A 17,157-nucleotide genomic window follows, 5' to 3' on the forward strand; every position below is an offset into this window, starting at 1 on the left:
ATTTGCAGAAAAACTACAAAGAAGACAAGACTAAGGTCTTGTCTACACTTAAAATGCTACAGCGGTGCAGAGGCACCACTGCAGCACTTCAGTGTAGACACTACCTATGCCGACGGGAGGGTTTTTCCCATTGGCATAGGTAATCTGCTTCCCCAAGAGATGATAGCTAGGTCCATGGAAGAATTCTTCCCGTGACCTACCACTATCTACATAGGGACTTTGCTCAGTTGAACTAAGCCATTCCAAGGTATGGATTTTTCACACTCCTGACTGATGTAGGTAAACAGACCTAATTTTCTAGTGTAGATTGGCCTTAGTATTTCTGAGGTGAACACAGATGCAGAAGAAAGAATTCTTTTGAATAAAGAGACCAAAACCTTTCAGGTCTTAATCATCACAATGAATCAAAAATAGGCACAAACTTTAACTTCCCTTTTGAGGAGGACAGCTTTAAAAATACTGGGTTAACACTGTGTTGGTGTATTGTTTAGGAGTGAAGAATAGATTATTTATGTAATCTCCCATGCTGAAATTTTAAAGTATTAAGACTGGAAATTTATATGAAAAGTATGAACTTATTTCAAATAGAATAGTAAACTAAAACATTCATAACAATCTTCAAAATGCAAAAGCCTGATATAAGATAGAAAAGAGAAGAAATAGCACTCCTATAATTGTTCTGTCCAATGTTTTGACCATCCTGAACAAGCCCTTTTATATAAATATTTTGGAGACAGGAGACATTAAGGATCTTCTTGGTTTCTGTAAAGAAGGGCCTTCAGGGAAGAGGGGACTCCAGACCATCCTGCTGTCTGGACTGTTGGTATGAAATCATGGCCCCATTGAATTCAGTGGTAATATTATCATTGATTTCAGTCTGCAGTTAAACACCCACAACTGGCCCATGTCAGCTGACTCAGGTTCGTGGGACTTGGGCTACAGCGCTGTTCAGTTGCCATACCCACTAGGTAGGCTGCCCAGGCCCCAGCAGCTTACACTCAGGCTCTGAAAGCTACACAGCCATTAGGATTGATTCCACCAAACATCAATACCTTCATGAGAATACTTCTTCTCCAGGTCTTCAACACCAAAGTGTAGTAAAGTTCTCAGCTAACCTCCTCACAATAGTCATTGTGTCATTGGAAACTTTCACTTGCTCCAAACAATATAAAAATAAGGCTGCTAGTGAACCATAATATTTCTTGGATTTTTTTTTTCTTCTCCAGAGCAGAGTAGAGTATCACCTGGCTTCTAGCCAACCTAAAAACAGTCTTCTGCTCTTTCTTCCTCAGAGCAATGTAAAACAAAATATAGCCCAGCCTGTAAATAGTCTGAATCAAATACAGATTGAAACCTACTGGAAGTTTACAACCAGGTCAGTAGTGGCTTGGTCACACTAGCTGCTTAAAACCCTCCCAGCAGTTGACCTCTTTCTTACAAATAAATCAGGATAGTTAACAGGCTCCAGCTGCTTCCTGGCTTGGCAGTTTTAACCCTTGTCATTCCAGTGGGCAGTGGAAGGGCTTTCTAACATAGCCACTCTTCTGTCCCACTCAGGACTCTTGACAGGTGATACGTTGTGTCATAGTTATTTTGCAAGGACTGATGCAGTACAGAAAGTAAACTATTAATTTAACACCAGAGACCCCCTATTAAATGGGTGCATCAAGTCAGTTCCAATGTTGGACTCTTGGCCCATCAAGCCCTTTCGGCTGCACAGGAACAGACCAAATGGCGAACTGTTGCTACAGCCAACTATTTGGCTAAGCGTTGAAGAAGAAAAGAAGTAGTTGACCTTACAGATTTTACTGGATTTATATGCTAAACATTTAAATGTAAGATTGAGTTGTATTAAATATTTATTTATCTTAATCAAGATTTAAATATTTATTTTCTAGGTCCTATAATAGGTGAAGCCCTTCAAGATTTCATTCTCATCCTTAAGACATGTCTTCAGCCAACCAAAGACCCACCAATGCGCTTAAAGCTTTTCACTATTTTATCACAGTTGCTCCAGAAAGCAAATGAGACCATCAACTCTCAGGGGTAGGTACAGTTCTGATTTCACACACATCACCTGAACAGTACAATATTATTCAAAAATCAAGTTCATAGTAGTTATTTAACCCCTGTGGCTGTGGCTGCATTAGCGTTTCGGGGGAACTCTCACTATGTACCTATAGGTCTCTGGCATTTTTACTGTCATAATATCTAACCCTGCTCAGGAGAGTTTGGCATGACACAGAAGTAAAAAACTCTGGTTGGGCAATGGTGGAGGGTTTGGTTTTGTTGTTTTGTTTTTAAAAACAAAAACCTACTGTAGAAATGCTATGGTTGCTGTGAGAGCTGAGATGAAAATTTTAGGAATGAAACAGTGTCTTGCTGGCTGGCTGTTTCAAGCAAGAACTGAAGATTTATTTATCAATGGAAAACTTAACAATTAAAAAAACAGAAAAATACGTCCTCCACTTTATTTTAAAAAGCTACATTCTAGCATGATGTTTAAAAATGCATTGAACTTTATACTCAGTAAGGACTTATGACTGCATTTAATGACTAATGTTGAAGGTATCTAGTTGCTTAACTTTTTCTTTACTGTTTTCACCATTAAAGCATTACAAATATGTTACAGGCTCACATCCTCCGATGGAATCTACTAAATGGGGAATCCTGATATTTACAGGCATTCCCAGATCCCATTGTAGGATCAGGGCCAGTGTGGTTAAGACAGCATTTGATAATACCCTCCTTTTTTGAACTGAAAGGTTTTAAGCCATGTTTCTAAACATCTCTGTCTACATTGTATATTCAGACCACTCTGGGGCCTGAACTGCAACACTTAATCATATGAATAATCCTATTGAAGCCTGTGTGACTACATATATGAATAAGGACTTCTTCTCCCATGAGTGATTACAGGATCAGGCCCAAGAGTTGTAAGTCTTTTTCCACTAAAAATAGGGGCGGTCAGAAGCAATTTGGAAAGCATTTGCATTGATCTGAGATTTAACCATTTGCTGTAAGCTGATGCACTATATCCCTGACCTGTAATTTAGAATGCAAGGTCTTTGGGGCCAGTACCATATCTTCCATTTGTTTTACACTGTCCTTAGCTCTCTCATGATGCTTAATAAGTAACTAATAAAGTATTTGTTAGACTAAACTCTGAATGCCCAGCACCCCATGTGATGGGGAACACTCATTGCCAATGCCACCTACTGGTTGGGCAGGGGCGTGGCGGAATGTTTCTTCCCTTTCTCACCACTGCTGTATCCTGCAGAGGTCTGTCCTCAGTGACTCAGCCCTCTGCCCAGGTCATGTTTATTTATACCCTTTCAGGGTATAAATAAAAAGTCCAATAACGAGGAGGTCTTCAGGATCAACTGGGAGGTTCAGGGCTTCCCTCTTGGGTTAGGGTCTTGTGGTCCAGACCCTTGTATCTTCAGGGTCTTCCATCAATTAGGATCCCTGCCAAAGGTTAGGCTTTAGTAGTTGACCTTCTTTAGGTGTTGGTAGGGGAGCCTGGGACCCATCTCCTATCCATGGCAGGTAGGTAATGGTTGGCAGCTAAGCCCTGCACCTTGGGGTGCTATGTAGCTGCCTCCCTGTATCACTTCCTACCAAAGAGTCTTTTGCCTGGTGGGAAGTCCCTTCCCTGGAGTTATCTTTCACCTAACCCCACCAATTCCTTTGGACCCTCAGATTTTTGGGTCTCTGAGATCAGGGTAATCCTCTCAGGTGAGTGAGTGCCCCACTCCTTTATGACTTCCCTAAAATATCTCCAGTCTCTGTTTAGGATTACTGGGTATGCCAGGTTAGATGCTAGTGCTACAAAGAGGTTTCCCCACCGATACTGCACTTTTGAAATGGTCGTACATCACAGTGCACACACTGGAAGATACCCTGGGATACCCCGACTGTCCATCAACTGTTCTTTAAGCAATGTCTGGCTGCATTCTGACTCACCTGGCCCTTACACTTCCACCCCATTAATTTGTACAGACTAGAGACTACCATTTTTAGCAGGGCCTCGTTTTTCACCCAGTTTTCAGCTGTCCGGACTTGCCCTTTACAGAGTGTGACTACGGGCAACAGAGAGTCCTGTGGCACCTTTAAGACTAACAGATGTATTGGAGCATAAGCTTTCGTGGGTGAATACCCGCTCTGTAAAGGGGCAGTCAAAGCAGGGGTGACCCTATTTCCCAAAGGCAGAAGTGTTCCCTAAAGTGGAGGTCATAACCTGTTCATCACTCAGGGAAAGTGTCTTTCGCTCGTGCTCTCTCTCTCCGTCCCCCCCCCAGAAGTCTTCCTCTGTAGGTCCGAATATTCTCTGGGTTTCTGTTCCAAGTTGGACCCGGGACCAGCAGACTTGCTGTGACCTTGGGCCGTTGGTAACATTTAGAGGCATAGTTCCAATTAGGCCAACCTCCTTGCCTGGCACATGCTTCAGAGTGCTCTGGGCCCCATATATCTACCACCTGGTATCTTGGAAGGGGGTCTGTCTGCAGCCATGTAATTGTCCATCAAGCTTAGGGACTCGGCCAGTGTCTCAGGCCAATGACATACCACAAAGTCTCTTCCCCCTTACCGGGATGAGGAGGATAAACTGCTCTACTGCAACTTTCTCAGCCACCGGGACCCCAGTTCACGTCTGAGGTTGTAGTTAGCGCCAGCAATGTTTCTCGAGTTTCTGGCCCACCGCCTCAGCTGGATACTGTGGAAATTACGATGATATGCTGCTGCCCTCTCATATGGAAATGGCTCATATTTTGTTAAAATTGGTTTGGGTATGGCATATTAATATTGTTTATAAAATAAATTGTAAATAATTCAGTTTAATAGTGAATTTGCTAATTACAGTTGTGGAATAGAACATGGAGAAAAAGGATAAATCTAGAAGAAAAAATATTAAAATAATTGACATCAAAAGAAAATGAGGGTAGAGTATAACTATTTGCATATGTAAAATAGAAATAATTATTTTTTTACTCTGTAATAGTGCTTTTGAGATCTACTGATGATAACTGGTATGTAAGAGCTAGGTATTATTATTATTATGGACATAGAATCATGTTAGTTTTATAAACAAGTGAAGACAAAGTCTCAAATTAGTGAATGCTATCAACACAGAGGAAAAAAATCTCATTGTATGGAGATAGCTCAAATTTAGAAGTTGGCCTGTACAGGTATGATTATGAGATTTCAACATTGTATAAAGTACATTCTTACTGTTATACATATAGTAATGAAAATGCATAAATACATAGTATCATCGTGGAAGTAGCCAGAGAGATTCCAATGTTTGAACTACTACCTCATCCTAGAAAATGGTGTTCACTTTCTTTTAGTCATATAATAGCATTCATTATGTGAAAGTAATTTGCTTTCTTCTTCTTACACATTTTAATTGTTCAGATTGACAAGTTCCTGTGTACCTTAATAGCAGCTTTTGTGTGGCCATCTCATTTTGTCTAAAAGTCTTATAATATTAGCCCTGATTTGCTTCACTGATACCAAATACAAGGCATTTTTTGAAGAAATGATTCTTCACGGAAAGGCTGCTGGAATCTACCTTTATGTTTTGACAGATTTTCTTCAACTGTTTAAAGAATGCCTTACCAAAAACACTGAAGTAGCTAAGGGTCACTTAGCACAGACCACCTGAGAGCTAAAAGGAAATTTGAAGTAATAATGGTCCACACTCAGGGCTTTCCTAATAAGCTATTGTGTAGAAAATGACAATTATCTTTTGAAAAAAAGGTTAATAAATGCATTAAAATGTGTAAATTGTAGAAACTGTAAATCAAAGGTTTTTGTCAGATATTTATTTGATTTTAGAGGTTATGTTTCTTGTTTATTGCTGATTCTTAAGTGCCACCTGCTGGGCAAGAAGCAGAAATGAGAACATAATCTTGCATGTCTATAATGTGATTTGCTATTATAAACTGAAACAGTTAAAATTCACACACCTGTTGTGTTTTTAATCATATAGAAGATCTAGATTTCCAATTTGTATGTACAGAGAACTAGAGAATCAGTGTGCTAGAGAATTAATGCCTGGCACACTAGCCAATCAGATGATTTAAATCATATCTCCATATTCTATTCAGGCTATACCTACCTGATAAGGCCCTTCCTATCCATCTAGTAAGGACTGGCAGTAATAGTTACATTCCCATGGCAGAAGGTCGCTAGCAGTCCCTGTTGGACTGATACGTGGCCACTAAGGAAATCTTTGTCACTTTTTTTTTTAATGTTTGAAGATTAGTGCTTGTCACTGACATCTGCACACCGTGTACCTCCAATCATGTCTTTATAGGAGCCACTTACTTCACCCTGAAGCCAAAGGGACCTTTGGGGAGGTCAGCAGCGGCTTTTCTTTGTGGGGGGGAGGGTGGGCTGGTGTCCAAAGTCTATACACTTTTTATACTCAATTTAAAATGAGGATTGTTTTAGCTGGAATTAGATGAGCAATCAGGTATAATTGTTTAGATTTTCAACAGCTTTGGGTATTTTAAGAGCTTATTCAACAGAGGAGAAGGAGGAAGAAATGGTTAATTCTTGTTCATGATCAAAGGTATCACTGATTTACATATAATTTCATTCATTTGTATAATGAAATGGGTGCACTGCGTGTAGGTGGCACCCAGTACACACAAGCATGGTGGACATCCCCAAAATCCAAAAAAAACCTTGCATTGATGCTGGCTCCACCAGAAAATCCTACAAAGCTCTTATCCTAGGGAGAGTGGCTTCTGAGCGAAGGAAAAATTGGATCATTCCAAAGGGGATTTGGTGTAATATCAGTAATACGGGTCTCATCAATAGCAAATACAGTTCTCACTGTATATAACATCGTTCATTGGCCTATCTCAAAGGGCTGCACAAACTTTAATGAACCTTCACCACACTTCTGTGAGTTGGGCGTGTATTATCTCCACAGTTGGTAAATTTAGACACAGAGAAAGTAAACAGCTTACCAAGATTAACACAGCAAGTCATTAGCAGAGTCTGAAATGGAAAAGTGTCCAGACTCCTCTTTCCCTGAATATGTTAGTTATTTGTTTGGAGTCCAGATATTTAGCTGAAAAAAAAAAAAGCAATTAAATTATATTAATAGATATAATAATCATATTGAATACATATGTTTAATTTTTTTATGCTATGTTCTTCCTATTCACTCTGTTTCATTTCCTATACTGAAAACTCTCCATTTCAGCCTTTGAATCTCTTTACCACTTTCTCATGAACCTTTATTTGCTTTTTTTTTTTTCTTGGTTGGGCTTTAGGCAGTTTCTTAGCTACCTTGAGATCGTGATAAAAGACATATTGGCTCCTAATCTGCAGTGGCATGCTGGAAGAACAGCAGCTGCCATCCGCACTACAGCTGTATCATGCCTTTGGGCTCTTATTTACAGTGAAATGCTTTCACCAAAAGAGGTAAACTCCTCCTTCCCCAACAAATGTACTTTAAAACCTAGGCAGGAAAACACAAGACAGACATAGTAGACACAAACTTACCCTTTACAAAAATTAATCCTTTAACAAATGTAATGTTTTAAGATGTTTGCAATATTATTGTAGCCATGTTGGTCCCAGGATGTGACTGAGAGATAATATGGATGGGTGAGGTAATATCTTTTATTGGACCAACTTCTGTTGGTAGAAGGGCAAGCTTTTGAGCTTGACAGAGCTCTTCCTCTATTCAAGGGAAGGTAACTAGAGTGTCACAGCTAAATATAAGGGTGACAGATTGGTAAGCATAAGGGGTACACATTCATTGTAGGAGACCACTTAAAATTAAGTGAGCTGTTAACACCGCTACAGACTTAGGGCAAAGGAAGGTGTAGTAGGCAATAGGGTATTTTACAAATTGTTGTAATGAGCCATAAAACCAGTGTCTCTCGTAAGTCCATGATTTTTAGTGTCCAGCAGAGTTATTAATTTAAGTTCCCAGGCTTGTCTTTTGAAGGTGTTGTGCAGGTTTTCTTTGAGAACGAGGACTGAGGGGTCAAATATGGAATGATCACTTTGTGAAAAGTATTCACCCCCGGGTGATATGCTGTTTTGGTCTCTTATCATTTCCCAAGTGAGTTCATCTGAGAGCATAGTGATTTTTTGTTTTCACCCACATAGTTGTTTTGGGACATTTGATGCACTGGATGAAGTATACCTCGTGTTATGATAGGCATGTATCGGACCCATGAATTTTGAAAGCTGTTTTGTGGGGGGTATTGATCTTCGTAGAATGGAGATATGGCTGCAGATTTTTTTCTGTTATTCAGGCAGGGTCTGGTGTCACTTTGACTTCTTGTATCCTGCTCTGTGGGAAGCTTGCTTCTGATGCTGAATTTGGTGAGGTTGGGGGATTGGAGGTTCGGGAAAGGTTTATTTCAGGAAGTGGACCCCATCAAGTAGGAGTTGTAATTGTTTTATAGACTTTAAGGTCAGAAGGGACCATTATGATCATCTAGTCTGACCTCCTGCACAATGCAGGCCACAGAATCTCACCCATCCACTTCTATAACAAACCCCTAACCTATGTCTGAGTCATTGAAGTCCTCAAATTGTGCTTTGAAGACGTCAAGCTGCAGAGAATCCTCCAGCAAGTGACCCGTGCCCCATGCTGCAAAGGAAGGCGAAAAACCTCCAGGGCCTCTGCCAATCTGCCCTGGAGGAAAATTCTTTCCCGACCCCAAATGTGGCGATCAGTTAAACCCTGAGCATGTGGGCAAGACTCACCAGCCAGCACCCAGGAAAGACTCTGTATGGCTTCCAGTGTGAGGTAACCAAGAAATGTATCGTCTCTAGTCAGGCATTCAGTTACCACAGAGTATGCTGCAAAGAATACACATCTTAACTCACTTAAAACCGCCTTCACCAAAAAAGGACACTTTCTGCCAGAGAAGTAGATCAGATCATGAAACGGGCCACCCAAATACCCCCAAGAGAACCTGCCTCAATACAGAAACCTCCCTCTAACCTCACACCCCAAGCAGTCACTCCACACTGGAATCCATATGGGTTATCATCAAACAATTACAACCTATACTTGATGGGCACAACATCTTGAAAGAAATCTTTACTGATCCCCCCTCTTCTGGCCTTCAAACAAACCCCAGCCTCACCAAGCTCATCATCAGAAGCAAGCTCCCCACAGACCAGCACACAAGAAGTTAAAGTGACACCAGACCTTGACTGAACAACAGATGAAAAATCTGCAGACATATCTCCACCGCTACGATGATCAATACCCTCCACAATACACCTTTCGGATTCTGGGGTCCTACCCATGCCTATCAAAATGTGTGGTGTACCTCATCCAGTGCATCAGATGTCCTAGTAACAACTATGTGGGTGAAACCAAACAATCACTATGCTCATGAATGAATGCACATAGAGTATTTTTGTCTTTTCTTATTTTTCTATCACCTGTGGACGAATACTGAGAAAAGGGAGCAGGTTTAGGCAAAACTTCATCTAGGTCCAAGGGGCATCTTTGAATCATACTGATTTTTCTTATACAGTTCACTCTAAGATGAGGATGGTTATGGTGCAGGTCACATTGAGAATACTATGGGCCACAGTTAATCTACTGATCTCATTAACATCACTCCCTCATTCTGTTTAACATTTAATTAACTATAAAGAATTGCTTTTTAAAATAAAGAAACAAGTGACATTAAAAATGCTATTAAAACTACCTAATTTGGGGGGAGAGGTGTCTGTGATAGGCCCTGATTCAGCAGAATGCTTAAGCACAGACTTAACTACATGCATAAGCACTCCCACTGACTTTGAAGGGACTACTTACATGCCTAAATTAAGCATATGCGTAAGTGTTTTACTGCATCAGGACCATTGTACCTTGCTACAGTAATATGCAGTACAGAATATACATATTAAAAAAGAAAAAAATATGAAATTCAGCTGCAAGCATGCTGTATTACAAAGGCCTTTATTTAAATTTTCCATTTAGATCATGAGCATTATCTACCAGTGTACAAAAATAATCATCATCTCCAAAATATGGAAGTCTTACCAAAATGGTTTTAAAAATACACAAAAGTAAGTTAAACATATGCCTTTGCCTCTTACACAAAATTCAACTGCATATTTCCCCGAAAGTGCTCATCAAATGACGGTCTGATAGTCTATTTTCATTCTCTATGCTGAATGAAATGCAAAAAATAAAACAGCACAAATTAAGTATTGTTATAAATATTAGCTAGCAATTGGCTTTTTAAAAATAATTTTAAAGCAGATAGCATCTTTGACAGATCTCCTGAAAGTTAAAATAACTAACTAGTACATGGATTGCAAGTGACTGAAAAGCTACTATTTTAATATGACTTTTTGATTGATTGTAGATTTTTAAACTAGAAGATGCACTGATGCCTCAGGTAATCGCCTCATTGGATGAAGATTCTAAAATGACTCGATTAATGGCTTGTCGTATTGTCAGTGTTATTTTAAACATCCGTGGGAAGCAGTTTGATCTAGATAAACTCAACAACATTTATCCTGGTATGATTTTTTTTTTTAAATGCTGTAAATATTCTTAGAATTTAAAATAATATTTTAATTCTTCCTTATAGAGGAGATGTCAGCAACTCCATAGCTAACATTGCATTTGCTTTTTCACCTAAAGCAGAGTTTTAGTGTCTTTGAGCGTGAAAAATATGTGACTGGTGCATTATGCAGGTCACAGGCTGACCCTAAGACTTTTTTTCACAATCTATCTAGCCCTTCTGCAGTTTCTATCACGGTGTCCTCTAGCCTTGAACGTCTAGGCATGGCGTAAGTGAAATTTAAATAGTGCATAGACCTTGTGCTGGTTCTCTACATAGAGGTAAGTGTTACCCTGAGTGAATAAATTGCTTTCCCAGCCATTCATTCCTTCACTGTCCTGTACACATGCACTAGCTAAAGGAAGACCATTTGTACATTCTTTGATCTGGGATTTTATCAGGGTTCATGGGTAATATTTTTCCTCTAATAATTTCATAAACATACAAACTTTGGAAAGAGGCTATACAATTTTGTGCATTTGGCAGCATTTTTGTTTGACAGGATGCACTCTAATGTCCTGATCCTGCCAAGACTTGCACATGTGCTTAACTTTATCAGCTTTAAATAGTTTCACTTGGGGTCACTGGGTGTACTTTTGGTGTGTAAAGTGAAGAACATGCATAACATTTTTGCAGAATCAAAGCCTAATGTGTCCTAGTGCTATTGTGTGTTTGCCCACTAGATGGAACCTTACTCTATAGTATCCTCTCCTCTCAAGACTTGCCTGCTCCTCACCTGCATCATTCCCAACTTAGATGGCATCGGATAGTGCGCATTGTAACTAGGGGTGCCAGGCATCCAGTTTTCCACCAGAATGCCTGATCAAAAAGGGGCCCTGGTGGCTTCAGTCAGCACTGTTAACAAGGCCGCTAAAAGTCCGGTCAGGCAGGCTCCTGAACACCAGCACCACAGCTCCCGTTGGCCGGGACCTAAGGCCAATGGGAGCTGCGGGGGCGGTATCCAGAGCCTCCAGTCCCTCCGCCTAGGAGCTGGACCTGCCGGCTGCTCCCAGGAGCTGCCTGAGGTAAGCACCGCCTGGCCAGAGCCCATACCCCAAACCCTCTGCCCCAGGTCAGAACCCCCTCACACCCAAAACCCCTCCCAGAACCTGCACCCCAAATGCCCTCCAGTACCCCAACCTTCTGTCCCAGCCCTGAGTCCCCTCCCACACCCTGATCCCCTCATTTGTGGCCCCACCCTGGAGCCTGCACCCCAAGCCAGAGCCCTCACCCCCTCCCGCACCCCAACCCCTTGCCCCACCCTGTTGAATGAGGGTGGGAGAGAGTGAGAGAAGGAGGGAGGGGGGGTGGAGTGAGCAGGGGTGGAGCTTCAGAGACGGGGCAGGGGTGGGGGCAGGGCAAAGGGGTTCGGTTTTGTGCAATTAGAAAGTTGGCAACCCAAATTTTAACTGTAGTGCAGGCAGAACAGAAATACATTATGCAAACAGTAGCTATGTTCTGCTTCTTGCCAGTACTGTTCAAAATCATGCTGACAGCACACCATGAGGTAATGCTATAAATAGACTCCACTTCAAAGAGTAATGGTAGTACTGTTCTGTACAGACAAATGTGTAGATGTACATGCAAAAAAAAGCCAGGAGGAATGGATAATGTGCATGTGTATTTAAAAAAAAAAAAAAAAGAATCTGCAACTCCATAGTCGAATAGCTTTACTATTTGACTTTCTTAGGATTTTCTATAGCACCCATCATCATAGTAGCTAAGTGCTGAACTAAGTGGTCCTCAGCACAATCTGCTGGGGAATGGGTATCAGGAATGGTGATTTTAAATGTCTTTTTCCCCGAGTAGGGCGCCATAGTCATTAATGTGTTTGCCACATAGCGCAGCAGGAAACCAGCAACTCATTTTATAGGCATAAATATACAGTACTATCACTGAACAATTATCAACGGATTTCCTCTTCACATCCTACTGGACTGCATGAATGCAGTACCTCAGTCCTGTACACGTTTAATAGTCTCAGACTCATAGTAATTTAATATACAGTATTAGCTCAAATAACAATAATTGACAGAAATATTTTGCTGAAACAAGTGTTGATGCTTCAAGTTCTAATTAAATTCCCATCTGTATTTTTGTAATGCCTGAGTATAAATTCATAATATCTTTACGGAGATTTGCTTTTAAATAAAAATCAGCTAAACCAGTAGCAATCGAATAATGATATACTGCATGATTATTAGGTACAGTGTATTTGATATAGTCCAGGAACTCAAAGAAGGGTGACAGAAGCAACATTGTAAACTTTAGCTTTTAACAATCGTGAAGTACATTTGTATTTTGCAGTGTCTCACAAGATAAAAGAAGAAAGCATTTGAAGATTTGTCTTTATTTTATGATTTCTCACATCTGTCCAATGTTACTTGTTCAATTACGTATATGCTTCTTTTTAGAACTCTTAAAGCGGCTGGATGATGCTGCACACGATGTACGACTAGCAGCTGCTCAAGCCTTAAGTAACTGGTTTAAATGTATAAGAAATGATGATGAAAAAACTGTACTTAAAAGTAATATTGAGTTTCTTTACCGAGAACTGTTGATTCATCTGGATGACCCTGACCAAAACATCCAACGGGCAGTCTTAGGTAAGTCATCTAATGAGCTGTAGTTTAATGAGCAATTTAGATTGAATATTCAGTGTTGGATACAAATAGGTGGGTGGGTGTATTTGTCCTCGCTGGAAACTAGATAGCTTCTTCTCGTCCCAAAGCACTAGTGACACTATGCATTCCTGTCCACTACTTGTTCCTCCATTAAGCCCACTCTGGTCATACCCCTGCATACGATGTTCCACTATCTAGTCAGTGGTTGACCTTTAGGTTAGACTGACCTCGGTTGTGTTGCATTATTTTCTTTGGCACCATATCTTCAGTTTGTCTTTCTACAGTGTCAGCACCGTCGTAATTTTTTCAATTGCATCCAATCCCATACCCAGCTTTTACACCCTACTCTCCATCTAACTTCTTCCTTTATTTTAAAAATCATTCCACTTTTACACCGACCATCTTCCAAACAACTCTCATTTTACTGCCTCCAGCCTTCTGATGTCTGTTTCATTTAATGCAGCTGCTTCATTAGAGTAATACTGTTAATATACTGGTTTGATAAATTTTCACTTTGGTACCAACAAGATGTTTTTATCCATCCATAATTTCATCAGCTCTGTGCAGCATTTGTAGCTAAAGCACATCTCTTTTTAACCTCATCCTTGATAGAACCATCGGCACTTATCAAGCTTCCTAGATACACATATGATTTTACGTGTTCTACAGCTTCACTGCTGCTGCATTTCACCATTTTGTCTATTGTCCCTTTTCAAGATGCAACCACTTAAGCTCCTTGGCATTAATTGTAAGTCCATAGTCGACTACACCAATTTTCCAAGGTAAGGAAGAGTATCATCATTAATTCAAAGGTGTCCGCCAGTTGTACAATGTCATCTGCATCAGCTAAAGAGCTTAACTGTGGATCAGTGGTTCTCAAAGTCGGTCCGCCGCTTGTTCAGGGGAAAGCCCCTGGCGGGCCGGGCCAGTTTGTTTACCTGCCGTGTCCGCAGGTTCGGCCGATTGTGGGAAGGGCAGCCAGCATATCCCTCAGCCCGCGCCACTTACCGCAGCCCCCATTGGCCTGGAACGGCAAACCGCAGCCAGTGGGAGCCGCGATCGGCCGAACCTGCGGACGCAGCAGATAAACAAACTGGCCCAGCCCGCCAGGGGCTTTACCTGAATAAGTGGCGGACCGACTCTGAGAACCACTGCTCTAGATCACCCATTATCACACCCTCAAACTTGTCTAACATTCTTAATTCCAAGTTTAAGAACTTGATGAAAAGTGATGGTGAGTCCATGCCCCCTTGTCTTACACCAAACTTCAACTTGAACCAGCTGCTTAATTTTTCACCAATTCTTACGGCACTAGAGGAGATTTCGTATGTAACTTTTATAATTGAAATTATCCTATCTGGGACTCCATATGGTTTTACTACTTTCCATGGTGCTTGCTTCCAAACCAAATCAAATGCCTACTTGAAGTCGATGAAAACAGCAAACATCGTTAGTCCCCATTCTTGCTTTTTTTCCATCAACTGTTGGAGCATGAAATCTGATCCATTGAAGTTTGGCCTGGTCTGAAGCCACACTGTTCCTCACCTACTACTTCCTCTAAAACTGGCCTTAATCTGTTAATTACTTTCCTCGTGATTTTCCCCTGCACTGATAATCTTATACCTCTATAAGTATTCAGACTGGTGGGATCGCCTTTCTTCAGGATTGGTACAGCTAGTGTCTTTAGCCAGTCATCCAGTATCTCCTCTTGTTCCCATACCTTCTGGTATATTTTTCCGAATCTTGTGATAGCACTTGTCCCACTGGCTTTTTTTCGCAGCTCAGCTGTTATATTGTCTGTTCCTTCAGCTTTCCCATTTTTTTAACTGCTTCCCTGCTCTTTCTAGTCCTTCTGATGGTGGCTCAATACTGATATCCATTCTCCCTTTTAAGCTGCCCTGTTCATCTAGCTTGTATAGAATGCTTGTATCTGGATGAACTACAGGGGTTCAGCACTTTGTCAAAATGCTCCTTCCGTACTTCCAGGACATCTTCAGCATTTGCTGCCAGTTCAGCGCTAGCCTTGCTTACTGCTCACATCACTGGCCTAATTGTTTCCATACAACTGAACGTTCTTGTATATCACTTTCGTATCCTGTTGTGTTGACACCTCCTCTAGTTGTTGAGCCTCTTCTTTCCAGAACTTTTGCTTGTCCGATCTTTGTGATTTCTTCTCCATTTTGCACAATTCTTTGACTTCTTCTGCTTTCCCAACAGTTTTGCCTTGTTTACACTTTTCCTGTCATGGTTGCTTGTCCAGATTTCCCTTGTTTGCTTACACCTTCCAATAACTTGATAGATTAGGGAAATGTAATGGGGTATTCACTACTAAGTCACTGCCTCGGATCTGTCAGAAGTTAGTCGTCACTGCAATATACTACCATATGATAGCTGTTTTGTGGTCTACGTGAAATGAATTGGTACTTTCAGTCATTTTCAAGCAGATGGTTATCAACATTGCAAATACTAATATCAGCAAAGGGGCTGTCCATAATTTGCATCATGCATTGGGAGGGGGTCCTTAATTTTCCATGTTTGTTTCAGTGTTACAAGGAGTGGGAGTAGGTCTTGAAAATCACCAGAAAATGTGTTATGTAATTTATGGACAGCCTAAAAGAGTACAGGGATTAAATTAGCATGAAGCCTGAATATTAGTTTCTCACCTCTAAATGTTGTCCTTCCAGGTCAGGTTTCAGGCACTTTGAAGCATATGTAGGGAAGGACAGATCTTTTGATTATTATGAATGTATGTTCTTGTTTTACAGAAGTTTTAAAAGAAGGAAGTGTTTTATATCCAGAATTACTGGTGAAAGAAATAGAAGCAGTTGAACATAAGCATCGAACTCCAGCGTACTGTAATCAGCTACTACAGCACATTCAGTCAACTGGGGAGTAGAATTTCTGTTGTCTCTAAAGAGCCTTGTTTGAACTTTATATGAACTGGAATTGTCTCATTTTCAACTCTACAATAAAATAAGTTGAGCAATATATGTGTGGCTCCTTTGCAAATAGTGTCTTATTTAAAAGTGATCTCAACACACTGTCATCTTGCATTGCAATTTCAACAGGACTGTGCATAGTGACAATAATACAAAATAGAATGTTTTAATTTAATTAATTCCTTATTGAAAGTATTTGGGTTGGGGCAGGAATGCTCTTTGTGAATTTATCTGATATTTATTGTTGAGAAAGCTAACTTATTTTACAAACTAACCTCCATATAATGTACCCTCAGGCCTAAAGTTGTATTAGCGAAGCTCATGTAGGCCTCTATCCTGCAAGCTGTTGAGTGCCTCCAGCTCTTGGAATTGTTCAACATCAAGCCCTGCCATAGCTACCCAGGCACAATTTAAATTGCATCAAGCAACAGAATTTTACACCAATTTGTATACTGATGCTTTTAAAGTACTGTATTAGTTAAAAGCAGAGCAACTGACCCAGCAAACGCTGCGGAGCGATCAGCTTATTTCTTAGAGCAGCTCTATTCAAATTAAAGGTATATTAGTCACATAAGCATGATACTTGGCAGCATTTGCAGAATGGGACCCTCAGTTTCCAACGTGCCTCCATTGTAACTAGCATCACATTTTGCCATTTTTTAAATAAAACTATTAACCCAGAGGGAAAAAAGTTTATTTTTCCACAGTACTTGTAAATTGACTGAATCCCTTTGTACTTTGTTTACTTCTTGCAGTATATAAAATGAGCCTATACGATTCTGAGCACATATGTATTTTAAAAAATGCTTCGTATTGTCACTGTACTGCACTGTCTGAATAGAGAAGAATTTAATGAGAATATACTTAGAAATATACGATAAGGAATTAAGGATTTTACATGACATTAAAAACAATGCTCTTTTGTTACAAAAATATACTTAGATCAATAGTATTTTTATTTTTGTACTCATCAGTTACATGGCATCTGTATTTTTTATTGTTTACACTGTAGTGCCTTAAACT

At 40.4% G+C, this 17,157-nt stretch overlaps 1 protein-coding gene and 1 long non-coding RNA gene across 3 annotated transcripts in view; one reads left to right on the forward strand and one right to left on the reverse strand.

The window, feature by feature from the left end:
- Positions 1–16,793, forward strand: part of DNAAF5 (dynein axonemal assembly factor 5) — a 43,107-nt gene extending 26,314 nt beyond the window's left edge. For both annotated transcript variants that reach the window (XM_039492845.1, XM_039492846.1), the window contains exons 9-13: positions 1,899–2,046; positions 7,290–7,440; positions 10,371–10,527; positions 12,986–13,177; positions 15,961–16,793. In XM_039492845.1, the coding sequence (XP_039348779.1) occupies positions 1,899–2,046; positions 7,290–7,440; positions 10,371–10,527; positions 12,986–13,177; positions 15,961–16,091 (779 nt within the window). In that variant the 3' untranslated portion in view covers positions 16,092–16,793. The remainder of the gene's footprint in view (positions 1–1,898; positions 2,047–7,289; positions 7,441–10,370; positions 10,528–12,985; positions 13,178–15,960) is intronic.
- Positions 5,804–7,076, reverse strand: LOC120373852. The gene is made up of 2 exons (XR_005585760.1): positions 6,981–7,076; positions 5,804–5,878 (listed from the first exon to the last, which is right to left on the reverse strand). It is a non-coding gene; the product is annotated as an uncharacterized LOC120373852 (long non-coding RNA).
- Positions 16,794–17,157: the final 364 nt, after the last annotated feature.

Source organism: Mauremys reevesii, linkage group 10 (assembly GCF_016161935.1).
Source record: "Mauremys reevesii isolate NIE-2019 linkage group 10, ASM1616193v1, whole genome shotgun sequence".
In the NCBI taxonomy this organism is placed as follows: domain Eukaryota; kingdom Metazoa; phylum Chordata; order Testudines; family Geoemydidae; genus Mauremys; species Mauremys reevesii.